This window comes from Globicephala melas, chromosome 4 (genome assembly GCF_963455315.2).
Source record: "Globicephala melas chromosome 4, mGloMel1.2, whole genome shotgun sequence".
Taxonomy (NCBI): domain Eukaryota; kingdom Metazoa; phylum Chordata; class Mammalia; order Artiodactyla; family Delphinidae; genus Globicephala; species Globicephala melas.
The window spans coordinates 96,054,282-96,071,019 of NC_083317.1; the positions used below are offsets into that span (position 1 = coordinate 96,054,282).

Consider the following 16,738-nt stretch of genomic DNA (forward strand, 5'->3'; position numbering starts at 1 on the left):
TACACAGCTAAGTGTTTAGAAGTATAAACGTTAAGTTTTAACAGTGGTTGTCCCTGCAGGGTAGATTTGGGGATTTTCTGTTTCCTTATTTTTGCTTTTAAGTATTTTCTTAGTTTTCTGTAATAAGAAAATAATCTCTATTTTAAAACAAGAGGGAAGTTTTGGTTAGAACACGTAAATTTAAGAACTATTAGAAATATTCAGAGAATCTGATGGTCGCTCCAAGAGCCACATCTTCTCCTTCCCTCTAGACTTGCCCCTCATGAGCCCATTTCCATGTGGTTAGTATAGTCTAAGATGCAAATTTGATTGTGGCACTTCCCCACTTTGAGTTAATTCCCTCCAAAGGTACTTCAGTGTCACTGTTCATCATTATCCCGTGTTAAGTCGGTCACCTTTCAGTTCCAAGGGACAGAAGCCTCACAAAATAGCTTAAGCAAAAATAAGGAATCCGTTCACTCATGTAACTGAAAAATCCAGGCAGGGCTAGATCTAGGAGTTCCAAGATGGCATTATTTCTTGTCTTTCCTGGTTCTGCTTTTTTCACGTTGGTTTTATTTCTAGGCAGGCTTGGTCCACCTGAAGGAAACACAGCCATTGGTGTCTCCAGGCCCACTTGGTCCTTAGAACTCTAGATCCTGAAGAGAGGACTTGGATTGGTCTGGGTTGGGTCATGTGCTCTTCCATAGGGCCAGTCACCCTAGAATGGAATGAGGAGACTACAGAAGAGGAAGGAATGTTCCCCAAAGGAAGATATTTTAGGCAAACCATGACTGGGCTCCAGAAGCATCACTTCTGCAGGGGTGCATAATTGAGCAGCTTCTCGGTCAGGTCCATGTGGGCCAGCGGCATGCAGTGCTGCAGGGAGTCCTTCTAGGTGTACTCAGCTTGCAGTAGCCCCAGGCACCCCTCCCACTTGTTGCTGGCGATCTTGCTACACGTGAAGCAGTGCACAGGTATGATCATGGCAACGGCACAGCATCTGGCTGGTCCCGTAGGCTGTCCCACCATGGAACTTGCTAAATATGTGTTAATGAAGTAGACATGAGCTGTGAATCACATTAAATACTAAATTATGCTAAATTAAGTATCACTAGCCTTTGAATATAATGTTATAGTTTCACTTGATATTGGTGTATCTGATTAGCTAGGTAAAGGGGTCTTACCTTGGAGTCCACAGACCTCTAAGGGATTTGACAGAATTCAGAGGATATGTGAACTTGGATGGGAAAAAAATTACTTTTTTTTCAATAGACTGTAACGGAAATTTAGTATTTCCTTTGATTATAAATGCATACAACAATGCAGAGCTGTTTTAGGCAGTAACGTGACTTCGTCACTAACAGAAATCAGGTCTTTTCATATCACATTACAGTTGCAGAGATCTCAATATATTGTTCATGCTACTTCAATGTCATAGCAGTTATTAAACTCTCTGCTAGATCTGGTTATTAAATGAACATATATTACTGTATCACACACGTACATATTTTGATAACTTACACTTCAACATAATTGGTTTTGTAACGCTATGCATTTTATTTTCTGCATTTAAAAACATTATTCTGAGAAAGGATCCATGGCACAAAACGCTGAAGTGATCTAGGTATTCACTTAAAACAAGATGAGACCAAAGTGTGATGATTTGACTCCAGAGAACCTTAGCCCACTCTACTCTTTCTAATGCCATGCTGAAATAGAGATGACGAGCCTTTGGACAATCCAAAAACTACAGACCTATCTATGTGTGATTTACTTTAGTTTCAGAGGGTCTCTGGGCTAGGTTAGAAGAGTGGAGTAAATGCATTTGGACCTACTCAAAAACTTATAACTAAATGCTGCAAACATTGGCTTAGGAGTTTGCTAAAGAAGACAAATTTGTTTCTTTGTGTGGTTATCTGCATAGGTATCTACCAGAATAGGATTTTGGTTATCAAAACTCTTCGGGCAGAAAATCTACAAACAACAAATGCTGGAGAGCGTGTGGAGAAAAGGGAACCCTCTTGCACTGTTGGTGGGAATGTAAATTGATACAGCCACTATGGAGAACAGTATGGAGGTTCCTTAAAAAACTAAAAATAGAATTACCATATGACCCAGCAATCCCACTACTGGGCATTTACCCAGAGAAAACAATAATTCAAAAAGACACATGCACCCCAATGTTCATTGCAGCACTGTTTACAATAGCCAGGTCATGGAAGCAACCTAAATGCCCATCGACAGATGAATGGATAAAGAAGATGTGGCACGTATATACAATGGAATATTACTCAGCCATAAAAAGGAACGAAATTGGGTCATTTGTAGAGACGTGGATGGACCTAGAGACTGTCATACAGAGTGAAGTAAGTCAGAAAGAGAAAAACAAATATCACATGTTAATGCATATATGTGGAATCTAGAAAAATGGTACAGATGAACCTGTTTGCAAGGCAGAAATAGAGATACAGACGTAGAGAACAAACATATGGACACCAAGGGGGGAAAGGGGGAGTGGGATGAATTGGGAGATTGGGATTGACATATATATACTAATATGTATAAAATAGATAACTAATGAGAACCTGTTGTATAAAAAATAAATAAAATTCAAAAAAACCTCCCCAGAAAACAAAAATAAAAACAAAACGAAACTCTTAGGGCATGCTCTGTAAGGTTGTGAGATACTTTCTAATAATGTTTGGGGACAAGGACCCGTCAAAGAGGTAAACTCTTCATCAGAATTGTTCTCTAGGAATTTCTCGGTTTACTTGGTCTTGGTTCCCAATAGGAAGCAGATGATTCTTAAATTAAGATACTTTGAGGAGATACTAACAAAGATGTGGGGTGTAGGGGAGCCACAAGAGGAGGCACAATAGCTTCAACAACTCCAGGCCAGTATCAGCAGAGCTGACATCACCCCTTGGCCAGAAGGGAAGAGAACAGGAAGTGGCAACTTGAAGGAAAGGAGTGAAGAGAAGTTTAGAGGAAGTGGTAACCTTTGACTATTGAGGGAGCCCATAGTGGGAGAGCAGAGAGAAGAGGTTACCCTGACCATCCTCAGATCTCCAGCTAGGACACTCCTTAGCCACACCCATCCAGAAGCCAGGAGGCGAGGCAGCCCACTGCTGTGGTCCACTCATAAGTCTCTTGAGGGCAGAGAGCAGAGTGGAACTGGAAAGGCAGAGATATCCAGCACATTTGGCAAATCCCTACCATAGCACTTTTCACACTACCTGATGGTCCAAGAGGGCAAAACTTTTTTTTTTTTTTTTTTTTTTGCGATACGCGGGCCTCTTACTGTCGTGGCCTCTCCCGTTGCGGAGCACAGGCTCCGGACGCGCAGGCTCAGCGGCCATGGCTCACGGGCCCAGCCGCTCCGCGGCACGTAGGACCCTCCCGGACCGGGGCACGAACCCGTGTCCCCTGCATCGGCAGGCGGACTCTCAACCACTGCACCACCAGGGAAGCCCCGCAAAACTTTTTATAAAATTCATGGCTAGGGTCTCCCTGGTGGCGCAGTGGTTGAGAGTCCATCTGCCGATGCTGGGGACACGGGTTCGTGCCCCGGTCCGGGAAGATCCCACGTGCCGCGGAGCAGCTGGGCCCGTGAGCCATGGCCGCTGAGCCTGCGCGTCCGGAGCCTGTGCTCCGCAACGGGAGAGGCCACGACAGTGAGAGGCCCGCGTACCGCTAAGAAAGAAAAAAAAAAAAAATTCATGGCTACACCTAAAATTCTGACACGCTGTGTTTGGTATTACTGAACAAATGGACAAAGAACTGAAATACTGCTAAAACAAAGAGTAAAAGGAAACTACTACATACAAGTAGGAACTAAATATTTACTTTCAGACAGAATGGATATTTAAAATGTTATGGAAATGCTAGAGCATGATTCAGCAATAAATCCTATTCTGTAGATCAGACAGATATGTCACAGCTTTATAATACAGTTAAGTACAATTGTTCCTTATTTGTGGATTCTGTATTTGTAAATTTGCCTGTTGTTTAAAACTTCTGTGGTGCTTTCACAATCATGCATAGAGGTGAAAAATTTGACTTGCCCAATGCATATGTTCCCAGTTGAGGGTGACAAGTTGACATGCTGTGTCCTTGGTTCAGCTCTCTTAAACAAGCATCGTTTGCTCTATTTAGTGCATTGTTTTTAGCATTTTTGTGCTTTTTTACTGGTGATTTTACTGTTTAAAATGGTCCCCAAATGTAGTGCTGAAATGCTGTCTAGTGTTCCTAAGTACTAGAAGGCTGTAATAGACCATATGGAGAAAGCACGTGTGTTAGATAAGCTTGGGTCGGGCATGAAGTTATGGTGCTGTTGACCATGAGTTCAATGTTACTTAACTCAACAAAACAGAAAGACACCTAAAACAAATTTATGTATTGATTAGCTGGTGAAAATGTGGCCAGAAGCTCAAACAATAACCCCAGTATTTCCCCTAGGAGCAATGATTCAGTATTTGTTAATTCCGTGTTGGTGGTGACTTTACAGAACCTAACTACACGAATAATGATGATCAACTGTACTTATTGTTTTCCAATTCCTCATAAAGATTCAAAAAAGAAAATTCAATTTATAAAAGATACAAGATGATTTTTCTATAGTTAGCAGCTAATTGGTACTCATAATGTAAAACCAGAAGGGGGAAAACATTAAAACCCATCACCACTGCGTAATTTTAATGTGACATATTATAATTTATTACTTTTTGATAGTTTTTGGCTAAATCCAAATTATTTCAATTAAAGTCATCTAGAAGGCCATATAGTTTGAAAATTAAAGAAATCAGTGGGAGGGGAAAGGAGAAACAACCTATTTAATACATTGACTTTACAATCACAAATGCATTATTATTATTATCTGGACTCAGTTCATTAATTCAATCCTGCTTATTAGTTAAGTCAATTTATACCCACTCCACAATAAATCCTACATTATCCAAAAGCTTCATGCTTCTATTTACAGTAGCATAGCAAACTTGAAGTTTTTTTTTTTAAATCACGATTCCAATGACTAATGTAAACAATTTTCCATGCTCTGGCATAAGAATATTTAATGTTAGTCAACAAAGACAGCCATCTATTATTCTGAGAAATGTAACAGTGGCAGTCTTTTGATTTTCTGTTTAAAGTATACAACCTTGAATAGTAAAAGAGCTGAAATTTCTAACTTGCTTTCTAACCATAGTAAGAATGACATTTTCCCCCAGGGACCACCAAATATTTATAAAAATTTGTACTAACATTCTTTAAGAATCCACACATATCAATAAGAAGCTGACTTTCCTGCCATGCTCCAAATGTCTTAAAGGTTAGACACAGTACATATATTATAAAGAGCTTAAGGATAAATATTGAGTGCCTGGGCATTATCACAACAGTAAAGGTTAAATCATTTTTATTTCTGAAAGACACTTTTGGTACCATTATCATATCCCAAAATAGGTATTAATGCTACTGGTGATTAAGAAGCTCAGAAGTTATAATTATGCATCCCTTTTAGGGAAATAAAGCAGAAGAGCTCTGAAAATGTGAGGGGAAAACACCCAGGCACTTAAATCAATGAACATTGGCTAGGAGGAAACTTAAACTGATTGACTGCATCCTTGATAGAGTTGCATTAACATCCAACAGCCACATTTCTGTCCACTTAACAAGGAATACTATAAAGAAGCAAACAAGCCATGTTTAACAAAGTGTGTCAGTATACAGAAAGTGTACTTTTTCACAATTAGAAAAATTTAACACCTTTAGTCTAACACTTAGGTGGGAAACTGCCTAAGAAAAATGAAGACCTATACACACCACCTATTTCAACTACAAAGCAAAATGCTCTCACTGTGACTGAAGGAAAATAATTTAATATTCATTATCATTTTATAAGAGTATAACTCCAGGGAATGATTATGCTCATAAGTAAACACATGATTTTTCCTAAAGATTTTTTTTGTAACTAAGGTTTGCAAGACATGAAATCAAACTGCGAAACTAGTTTAAAGCAATTAGAGTCCAATGGTTCTCTTATGTTTGCTTTTATGTTCTTTATTTTAAATTGATATTTTAGAACAGTAAATTATCTTTCATAGCAGTCCTCCTGGTCTGATAATACAGCACCCCATTTCTGAATGTAGAGATTTAAGATAAATCAAAATGAACATTAAGGCGTACAAACAGCTACTTTAAGTCTGCTCTTATTTAATAAGGATCGTTTTAATTCATATTCAAATACATGGAATGTTGGCACAAAACTGAAGCTGCTGCAGAAAGATCACAGATGTTTTGTGGGTTACTGAAACTTCCGTTTCTCTAAAAACATATGCTTAAATGGTCTTAATTTTACAAATTTAAGTTCTGAGAAAATGTCTAAATAAGAAGTCAATTAAAATAAAATGTTTATTTGTAAATTATGTACAGAATACATTTTACTTTACGACAAGGAAATGGGAAGAAGAGCCATCACCTTCCAGCCAATGCTTCTTGCTTCCTCTGTTGGAGATGACCACCTTACTCTGAATCAGTCGTACAAATCAGTTTGGATTTCCTAAGTTGGAAAAGGAGAATTTGTAGTTAAACTAAGTGTTGCTGCATTATTACTAGTTGGCTTGTTTCCACAAAATGCTTTTGAACCTTGCTAACTCAGAATCTTGGAAATTTTCTGGTATAATTTTATAATCAACAAAAGCTAAACTATCAAGAACAATAATTTAAGCATTTCACCTTAAAGAAACTGTGAAATGGCTACAGAACTATGCATAATCTGAAATGTTGGTGTTTGTTTTTATCCCTTTTAGTTATTTTGATTAGTCTAACAGTAAAAAGCCATACAACTATCAAAAAATGTCATTAATGTAAATGTCACTGTGGAAAGTGCACCTTTGATAACTATCAAAATAAATGAGACCTAAATTTTACTGTAAAATTATCAAATAGATAAAACTTACAAATGGCTTTAGACTGTACCAATAATAGTATTACATGAAATGAGGGGCTGAATATAACTGCTTGGATGACAAATCCACTTCAGTAAATGGATTTAAAGAATGCTACAAATGTCACGTGTACATTATGATGATCAGCCAACCTAGAAAATCCAACCTCTTGCACTTATTTAGTCCCCAAATTAGTCAGATTATGATTTTTCATGTGAAGATTTAGTTGTTTCTCCATCATTGTCTTCTTCTTCCTCCTCTTCACAATCCCCATCTGTTTGCTGTTCCAGTTCCTCTTTTGTGATCATTTCAAAATCATTCCCATTTCCACTACTGTGTTGGGATCGGTCATCTTCTCGCCTGTCACTGTCTGTGTCTGAATGCCGTTCTCCACCTGAGCCTTCTGTTCCATGATTTCCTGGTCCTACTTTTCCTTCCTCATCTTCCTTTTTCTCACTGTCTGACTTTTCCTCACTGTCGGACTTCTGCTGCTTTTTGGTTTCAGACTTCTCATCTTTCTTTAAGTCTGCTTTTGGTCCTTTATATTCATGTGTGTACAGAGGCCTGAAGGAGTCAATGAAGCCCACGTCAGCAGTCAGATTTGGCAAGAACCAAAAATGGTGCCTTCCTCCAGTTATGAGCCAAATGATGAGAAATAGAATGCAACGAGCTGTGGGAGAAAAATTTCTCTAATTGAATAATTCAAGCATTGACTCAGAAAGCACAGAATATTTGTTAATGCAAAAGTGGGAAAACATTCAGAGTTTTATTATTTGCATATTACATGCACCTTAAGTATAAACAATTAAATCCTAGTTTAGCAGCTATCAACAGTATTCTAGGCACAGAGCATTCTTCTCTGAACTTGAGGGCATAACGCTACAATGCCATTAAAAAATTGCTTTTATAATTTTTTAATTCGGGTGCTGTTTCATGGATATACTTATGATTTATGCACTTTGCTATGTTATAGTTCAATAAGCACAGCTGCCAGTTGGACCCTGAAGTACATGAGATCATGGTAGAAGAAGAAGGAAATAAATGCAGGATGAAGGATACCTTAAGCAGCCTTAAAAAGGAGAAAGCAGGGCTGCACCATGACTTCCCTAGACCCCAGACACTTTTGCCTTTGTAAGGCAATTCCTTCATTAAAAAATATTAAAAATTCTGCTTTTCCGACCATACTGGTACAAATACAAATATAATCCTGCACAGGTTCACTATGATATATGTGTATATATTATTACTTTTGATTTTAAAAGAAATGAAAATGAAACAATTTCCGTGGGCCCCTAAATGTATCTTGAGTTCAAGGCATGTGCCTACCCTGCCTAAAGGATAAGTTTTCTAAGAAAAAATACTTTTGAACAATAAGATAATGTCTTACCAGAAGTTACGAGTTTCTTAAATAAGTATATAATTTCTGTTTATTTTAAGGACCAACCTTCTCCCAATATTAGGAAACATACAATGCTAATGAAAGCCATATGGCTTCAACAAATAGGTTTGAAGTTACTCTTTTAGAGCAATATATGACAAAACTGCGGTTTAGATAATGGAAGAAATTGAGAATTTTAAAGTTTATAGTAATGAGCTATCACAAACACAAACCCCAATATTTCATATAGTTTTCTCTTAATTTACCAAACATATTGAAGAGCTGAGTGAGTGATTTGCCTGGTTTTTCTTTTTTTTTTTTAAGGTCATGATTATGTGAATGTTATGGACTAATCAATTATGACAGGTTTTTGGTTTTATTTTACTTTTTGTTTTCTTTACTGATAATTATATCATTGTTTTCAAATAAGACCTGAGAAAAGCACATCTATGTTTCTTCCATTACATTGCTTTGGACAAATAAAATAGTTATAGCTGCCCTGACTTTTATAAAGCAGTAATTTCCATTTTCACAAAAGAACATAAATATTCTGAAAGACTGTGTGTGTATACATCAGTATCTTTTGTGGTACAAACAGAAAAGGCAAATATGCTTTGAAATTATGGAATAATCAGTGAATAAACCCCACTGAAAAAAATAATGAACATCTCTTAGGAGGCTGCATATTTTTCCCTCCAAATAGAATTATGATGTTATGATAGGCTTTGAAGGGTTGTTAAGACAGACAGTTCATAATATGAAATCTTGCCTCAAATCCAAGAAAGAGCAATATCGAAATGGCAAATAAAATCCAAATTCTAATGCCATATATAAACTGGGTATAGCAGAATTCTAACATTTTTTACAGTTTTTCTCTATGTGGCAGTAGATTATTATCAGGGGCAAAAGGAGAGGAATCATGAGAAAACCGCTGTGATATGTATTGTCATACCACTTCTATACTAAAAGCGACATATTTAGAAAATCGGCAAAGATCTTATTTTAAATGGCAATACTAAGAATATGTATTCAAAGTAGCACCAAATATAATTTTGACCAATATATGATACTTCATGAGATAATATTAAAAAAATCTCCAATTTATAAGTGGGGTACAGATCAAAACCATTTGAAAGTATATTTGGAATTTTCCAAGAGAAACAACATTTTCTAAGAGAAGCAATGAAAACGTTGGGTTTATTTTCTGATTTGATTCATAAGACTACTTAATGCACAATGCTACTTAAATCCATACTGTATTTAAAATGAAAAATTATAGAAAACATTACTGAAGAAACAACACTTTAAAAAGCAAAACAAGATAATAACCATAAATTATTTCAAATATTGGTTTAAATAAAAGATAACCAAGTGGGTTATTTCTATTCAGTGGAGTTAAACCTTTGCTGAAAAATTTCAAAGAGCTTCTAAATTTTCAGAGATTTGGGAACCAGAAGACACCAACTTGATTAGTATATCTAATGGCAGATAAAAGTTTATGGCTTCTAATTCTTGATGCAGGTAGTACACTACCACGAATTACCTGCTTCACACTCTTAGATATTATTTCTTGGCCTACAAGTGTGCTGTTACATGCAAAAACTTCAAGGGCTATTTTCAAGGTGACTAAGCTAGAGGAAGGAAAAACTGAAAGGTGGATGAAAAAGGCCTCACACACAGTCAGAGATCCCAGAAAAAAATGGAGGCCCATAAACAAGATGAACTGAATGAAAATACTCAATGAATTCCTAGGTCCATGGCTGGTGGCGCCAACTCATGACACTTTGATGTCCAGGGTGAAGGGATGTGCAGAGGGAAACTGCTTAGGGCTATAGCAGTAATGCTTTATAAACATAAGAATCTATTACATTACATATCATAGAATCTCAGAGTAACACACACCCTCCTCAGATAATCTTGGCCAAATCATGTCCTCTAAAAACAGATATTAAATCATTAATGTGGATATTTAAAAACATTTCTATAAAGAAGTACTCCCATATGTTCTGGTGGAAAAGCTTATTTGTCATTTGAGGAAAATAATCAGAACTTAGTACCATATACCAACATAAGCTCTCGATGGTTCAAAGAATTATATATAAGGTTAAAAAAAAAATCACTAAAGAGCTTTAGACAAGCATAAAAAAATTCCTATTTCTTTCCCAAAATGAAAAACTAAATTAGACCAGTTTACCCTATACAGGAAAATCTTCAAAGACTAGAATTTTAAGCAAAATAATACTTGTTTTTTCTCATAGTAACATGTTCATTGTAAAAAATACAGACAAGTGTAAAGAAGAACATTAAAATCATTCAAAACTACCACCACCATTTATATTTAGGCATACTTCCTTTTTTTTTTTTTTTTGTGGTACGTGGGCCTCTCACTGTTGTGGCCTCTCCCGTTGCGGAGCACAGGCTCTGGACGCGCAGCATCAGTGGCCATAGCTCACGGGCCCAGCCGCTCCGCGGCATGTGGGATCTTCCCGGACCGGGGCACGAACCCGTGTCCCCTGCATCGGCAGGCGGACTCTCAACCACTGCGCCACCAGGGAAGCCCTAGGCATACTTCCTTATAGTCAAACCCTCCTTGGCACTATTTCCATTTCAAACAAAACAAAAAAATTTTTTTAAGTTCCTAATTATATAAGCAAAAAATACCACATTATCCTAATTTTATCATTTGATAACTAGTGATGAGTATTTTTCATATATTTATTAATCAATTGTTTTGAATTTCCTCTTTCGAATTGGGTTATTTTTATATTGTTATTTTAGCCATGAAAGACCCCAATCATCCAGAAACATAAAGTAACATTATTTACATTTTCTTGTTGATTTTTAAACAGCATTCTACAACCTGTTAATGCATCAAGAATTTACCTTGGTACATGGTACAAACTGATTTTTACTAAAAATGGCATATCAATTGTTTACAATCATTTATTGTATAAAATGTAAATGTTTAAAATAAGTTTCACTTGCCTTAAGTAAAAAAAAAGTGTTTACTGAAAATATTATGCCTAATAAATGATCAACCACTGTAAAAATATTGAAGTCCTTGTGGTAGTTAAATCTTAAAGCATAACTATTTGCAGACTGAGACATATTAAACCCTTTCAACATAACAGACCAAATCTAATCAAGCACATATACTACTTCAAGCCTGAGTCAGTTTTGGGATATGACCCAAAAAGTAGGCCCATATATTTCTTGATTCACTTACATTAATTTTGCTGTTAAACTTTACTGAAGCTCCAGATTATAGTCCAAACTGCTCAATATCTACCTCTTACCGAGGTCAGTCTTATCAATAACAATACTTACCAACAGCAAGGAGAAGAATGCTGGCTACAAAACAGCCTGCACCCACACTGAGGTAATAAACACCTACTCTCATTTCTGCTGGCCAAAGAGGGAAGAGGGTGGCTGCTATCACTGCAATCACTGGAACAAGAAATGAAAAAGTTACATACATAACCTTTAGATTAAAATTTTAAATGGCTTAGTTGCCATAACAGTGAATATACTCCTAGGGGGAGAAATAAAACAAAACCATATTGAAACATATAAAATTGCCATTTTTATAGGTAAAAAATGGTGGATTATCAACCATTTCATAGTTTAACTACTATTTTTAAATTAGATTAGGATTTTTCTAGTATAAATTATATATAATTAGAAAAAAGTATTGTCTAAAAATGTGAGACTGTTAGCTCCTTAAATGATCAACTGCTGCTGCTGTTAACTTTTTGACTATAAGATATCTATCAAATAGGGAAGCTTAAAGAAACAGCAACCAAACAACAGAACTAACCAAAAATGATTCCAAAGATCCCTCCCTGGAGATTGGTTCTGGGGTGAAGCTCTGACATCTACCAAATGAAAAGCTCACCAGGAAATTCTGATACTGATCATTTTTGGTAGTTAGGGAAGCTGTATACAAGCATCTCCAGTTTTTTTCTAAGTACAGTGGAACCACATGGAACAATCAAAAGAAAGATCTGGTTTTTAGGTATTTATAGCAAAAGAGATCAGGATTCAAATTCAAATTCTAGCTATTTCATTTATAAGCTAAGGATTGGATTTATTATTTTGAATGGGATCCTATGATCATATTGATCAAACTTGCTTAACTGCTATTTTTTTCTACTTGTTAAATCATTCCCTCCCTCTACTCCTATACCCGCCCCACTAAATTTACAGGAATAACACATACCTATGGTAACAAAAGAAGCAAAAAAAACCAAAACAAACAAACAAACAAAAAACCCAAAACAGTAAAAGAAGAAACAATAAAAAACAAACCAAAAGGTATAATGTGAAGTCTTCATCCAATTCTTGGTCCATTCCCCAGAGGTTAATTACTATGATTTATTTGTATTCCCAGAAACTGCCTATATACAATTAAAACTAGCTACACAGAATTTTTTTTTTTTTTTTACAAAAATGAGCTTATAACACTCTTACTCTTTTACAGTGTTCATTTAATCTATTCTAGATATCTTTTCGTGAGTACTAATAAGAATTAGTCTTATCTAATTCTTTAAAAGCTGCATGATATTCTGGCACACAGTTGCACTGAAATTTATTTCACCATCCTCCTACTGAGGGACCTGATCTGTTTCCAGTTTTATCCTATTACAGACAAGAGGGCAACAAATACCAATGTACATGTACATGTGTGCAACTGTGATTACAGCACAGGATAAATTCCTTGAAGTGTAACTATTAGGTCAAAGGGTAAAGGCATTTAAAACTTGAAAGATGTTTGCAGATGACATGATACTATACAGAGAATCCTAAAAATGTCACCAGAAAACTACTAGAGCTAATCAATGAATTTGGTAAAGTAGCAGGATACAAAATTAATGCACAGAAATCTCTTGCTTTCCTATATACTAATGATGAAAAATCTGAAAGAGAAATTAAGGAAACACTCCCATTTACCAGTGTAACAAAAAGCATAAAATACCTAGGAATAAACCTACCTAGGGAGACAAAGGACCTGTATGCAGAAAACTATAAGACACTGATGAAAGAAGTTAAAGATGATACCAACAGATAGAGAGATATACCATGTTCTTGGATTGGAAGAATCAATATTGTGAAAATGACTATACTACCCAAAGCAATCTACAGATTCAATGCAATCAAATTACCAATGGCATTTTTTATGGAATTAGAACAAAAAATCTTAAAATTTGTATGGAGACACAAAAGACCCCGAATAGCCAAAGCAGTCTTGAGGGAAAAAAAACGGAGCTGGAGGAATCAGACTCCCTGACTTCAAACTATACTACAAAGCTACAGTAATCAACACAATATGGTACTGGCACAAAAGCAGAAACATAGATCAATGGAACAAGATAGAAAGCCCAGAGATAAACCCACACACCTATGGTCAACTAATCTATGACAAGGATATACAATGGAGAAAAGACAGTTTCTTCAATAAGTGGTGCTGGGAAAACTGGACAGCTACATGTAAAAGAATGAAATTAGAACACTCCCTAACACCATACACAAAATGGATTCGAGACCTAAATGTAAGACCGGACATTATAAAACTCTTAGAGGAAAACATAGAAGAACACTCTTGGACACAAATCACAGCAAGATCTTTTTTGATCCACCTCCTACTAGAGCAATGGAAATAAAAACAAAAATAAACAAATGGGACCTAATGAAACTTCAAAGCTTTTGCACAGCAAAGGAAACCATAAGCAAGACGAAAAGACAACCCTCAGAATGGGAGAAAATATTTGCAAACGAATCAACGGACAAAGGATTAACCTCCAAACTATAATAAACAGCTCATGCAGCTCAATATTAAAGAAACAAACAACCCAATCCAAAAATGGGCAGAAGACCTAAATAGACATTTCTCCAAAGAAGACATACAGATGGCCAAGAAGCACATGAAAAGCTGCTCAACATCACTAATTGTTAGAAAAACACAAATCAAAACTACAATGAGGTATCACCTCACACCAGTTAGGATGGCCATCATCAGAAAATCTACAAACAACAAATGCGGGAGAGGGTGTGGAGAAAAGGGAACCCTCTTGCACTGTTGGCTGGGAACATAAACTGATACAGCCACTATGGAGAACAGCTGCAGGTTCCTTAAAAAACTAAAAACAGAATTACCATATGATCCAGCAATCCCACTACTGGGCATATACCCAGAGAAAACCATAATTCAAAAAGACACATGCACCCCAATGTTCACTGCAGCACTATTTACAATAGCCAGGTCATGGAAGCAACCTAATGCCCACTGACAGACGAATGGATATAGAAGTTGTGGCACATGTATACAATGGAATATTAGCCATAAAAAGGAACGAAATTGAGTCATTTGTTGAGATGTGGATGGATCTAGAGACTGTCATACAGAGTGAAGTAAGTCAGAAAGAGAAAAACAAATATCGTATATTAACTCATGTACGTGGAACCTAGAAAAATGGTACAGATGAACCGGTTTGCAGGGCAGAAATTGAGACACAGATGTAGAGAACAAATGTATGGACACCAAGGGGGGAAAGCCGCGGGGGGGTGGGGATGGTGGTGTGCTGAATTGGGCAATTGGGATTGACATGTATACACTGATGTGTATAAAATTGATGACTAGTAACCTGCTGTATAAAAAAATAAATAAAATTTAAAAATTAAAAATAAAAACTTGAAAGATATTTGCTAATGGCCCTCCTAAATATAGTCTGAGGGATTTGGATTAGAATAAAGTGTCAATGTATATTTCTGAATAGATACTTTGTGCAACTATATTAGGAACAGCCATGACATAAATTCCTAGAAGTAGAATAGTTGAGTCCATGTGTATACATTTAAAATTTGGAAGATATTGCCAAACTGCCCTCCATAAAAAATAAAATAACGGACATATCATCAATTATTGGAGAGTATTGGTTTTTCTTAAGTGTTGGACCTTCACTAAGAGTAGGTACTATTAAACTTTGTAATTCTCTTGATAATCACTGTTACTTTATTTCGTATTTAATATGAGTGTGATTAAGTATCACTCACAATTATTGGTCACTGTATTTCTTTCTTTTTTAAAATAAATTTATTTATTTATTTATATTTTATTTTTGGCTGCGTAGGGTCTTCGTTGCTGCATGCGGGCTTTCTCTAGTTGTGGTGAGCAGGGGCTACTCTTCGTTGCGGTGCGTGGGCTTCTCATTGCGGTGGCTTCTCTTGTTGTGGAGCATAGGCTCTAGGCGTGTGGGCTCAGTAGTTGTGGCTCACAGGCTCCAGAGAACAGGCTCAGCAGTTGTGGCACACAGGCTTAGTTGCTCTGTAGCATGTGGGATCTTCCCAGACCAGGGCTCGAACCCATGTTCCCTGCACTGGCAGGCGGATTCTTAACCACTGCGCCACCAGGGAAGTCCAGTCACGGTATTTCTTTATCTGTGAGTTACCTTTACCATTTTTCTAGCAGGTTGCTAATCTCTTAAAGATGTAGTGCAAATATTCTCCTCAGTTTATCATTTATCTTCTGGCTTTATTTAAAATGTACTTTAAAAAAATAACTATTTTATGTTAAATATTTTCTTTCTGGCTTCTGCGTTGTTTATATCCCTTTCTAAATTTTAGAGATTGTACTTACCAAGGATTAATCCCATGACAAATGTTTTAAAGTGAACTGGGTCATAGATCCACACAAATACCTAGAAGAATCAAGAAACCTCAGTGCTTAAAGTTCTAAGGTTACATTAGAACAGTTACTTCCAACCTCTTAACATATAAGAACTACTTTTAAAGGTAAACAAATTCCAAAGACTATTCCTTTAGTAGCAGTGTTTCTTTTGGTATCCATTCAGTTAGAAAATTATTTTAAAAACTATAAATTACGTAACACAGTTAAGTACATTTCTATGTACTTGCATGCTTTTAACAGTTTACTCCTGTGTGCAAACAATTACTTAACCTAATTACCAGCAATTGTACAGCCTTTTTGCCCCTAATGTAATGATGTATACTGGCATTGAGTAGAGTAGAACCAACCCGTCTAAGAGCACAGTTATGATAGATTCCAGTCAGGCCCTATTAAAGATCCAGCAGCTCTCAATTCCACCCAACTGATGAGAAGCAAAGAACCATTATTAAAGATCTTGCTCAGTGAACATAAAGATTCTATGACTCCCTGCAATAAGTTCATTGCCAGCTCCCCACGGAGGGTCTGTAGCTGCAAAGCTGGGAACCACTGCTTTTAAAGCTTACTTTAGAAAACAGAAATTTACTTCATTTAGAATAATCAGAACTCTGTTCATCATCCATAAAACTCTTAGTTTTATCTCTCAGTTTCTATAAATAACAGTACTCTTCCATTTCCTGGTTCTATTTTTTTTTTTTTTTTGCAGTACGCGGGCCTCTCACTGTTGTGGCCTCTCCCATTGCAGAGCACAGG

General features: G+C 36.4%; 1 protein-coding gene and 1 pseudogene across 1 annotated transcript in view; both read right to left on the reverse strand.

Annotated features, from left to right (window-relative positions):
• Positions 1–789: 789 nt before the first annotated feature.
• Positions 790–966, reverse strand: LOC132597202 (DNA-directed RNA polymerases I, II, and III subunit RPABC5 pseudogene; annotated as a pseudogene).
• A 5,406-nt stretch (positions 967–6,372) lies between these two features.
• SEC62 (SEC62 homolog, preprotein translocation factor) overlaps positions 6,373–16,738 on the reverse strand; it is a 29,263-nt gene continuing 18,897 nt past the window's right edge. Inside the window, exons 6-8 of the mRNA XM_060298427.2 lie at positions 15,938–15,998; positions 11,632–11,751; positions 6,373–7,596 (exon numbers count right to left, since the gene is read on the reverse strand). Coding sequence (XP_060154410.1) covers positions 7,127–7,596; positions 11,632–11,751; positions 15,938–15,998 — 651 coding nt within the window. The 3' untranslated portion in view covers positions 6,373–7,126. The remainder of the gene's footprint in view (positions 7,597–11,631; positions 11,752–15,937; positions 15,999–16,738) is intronic.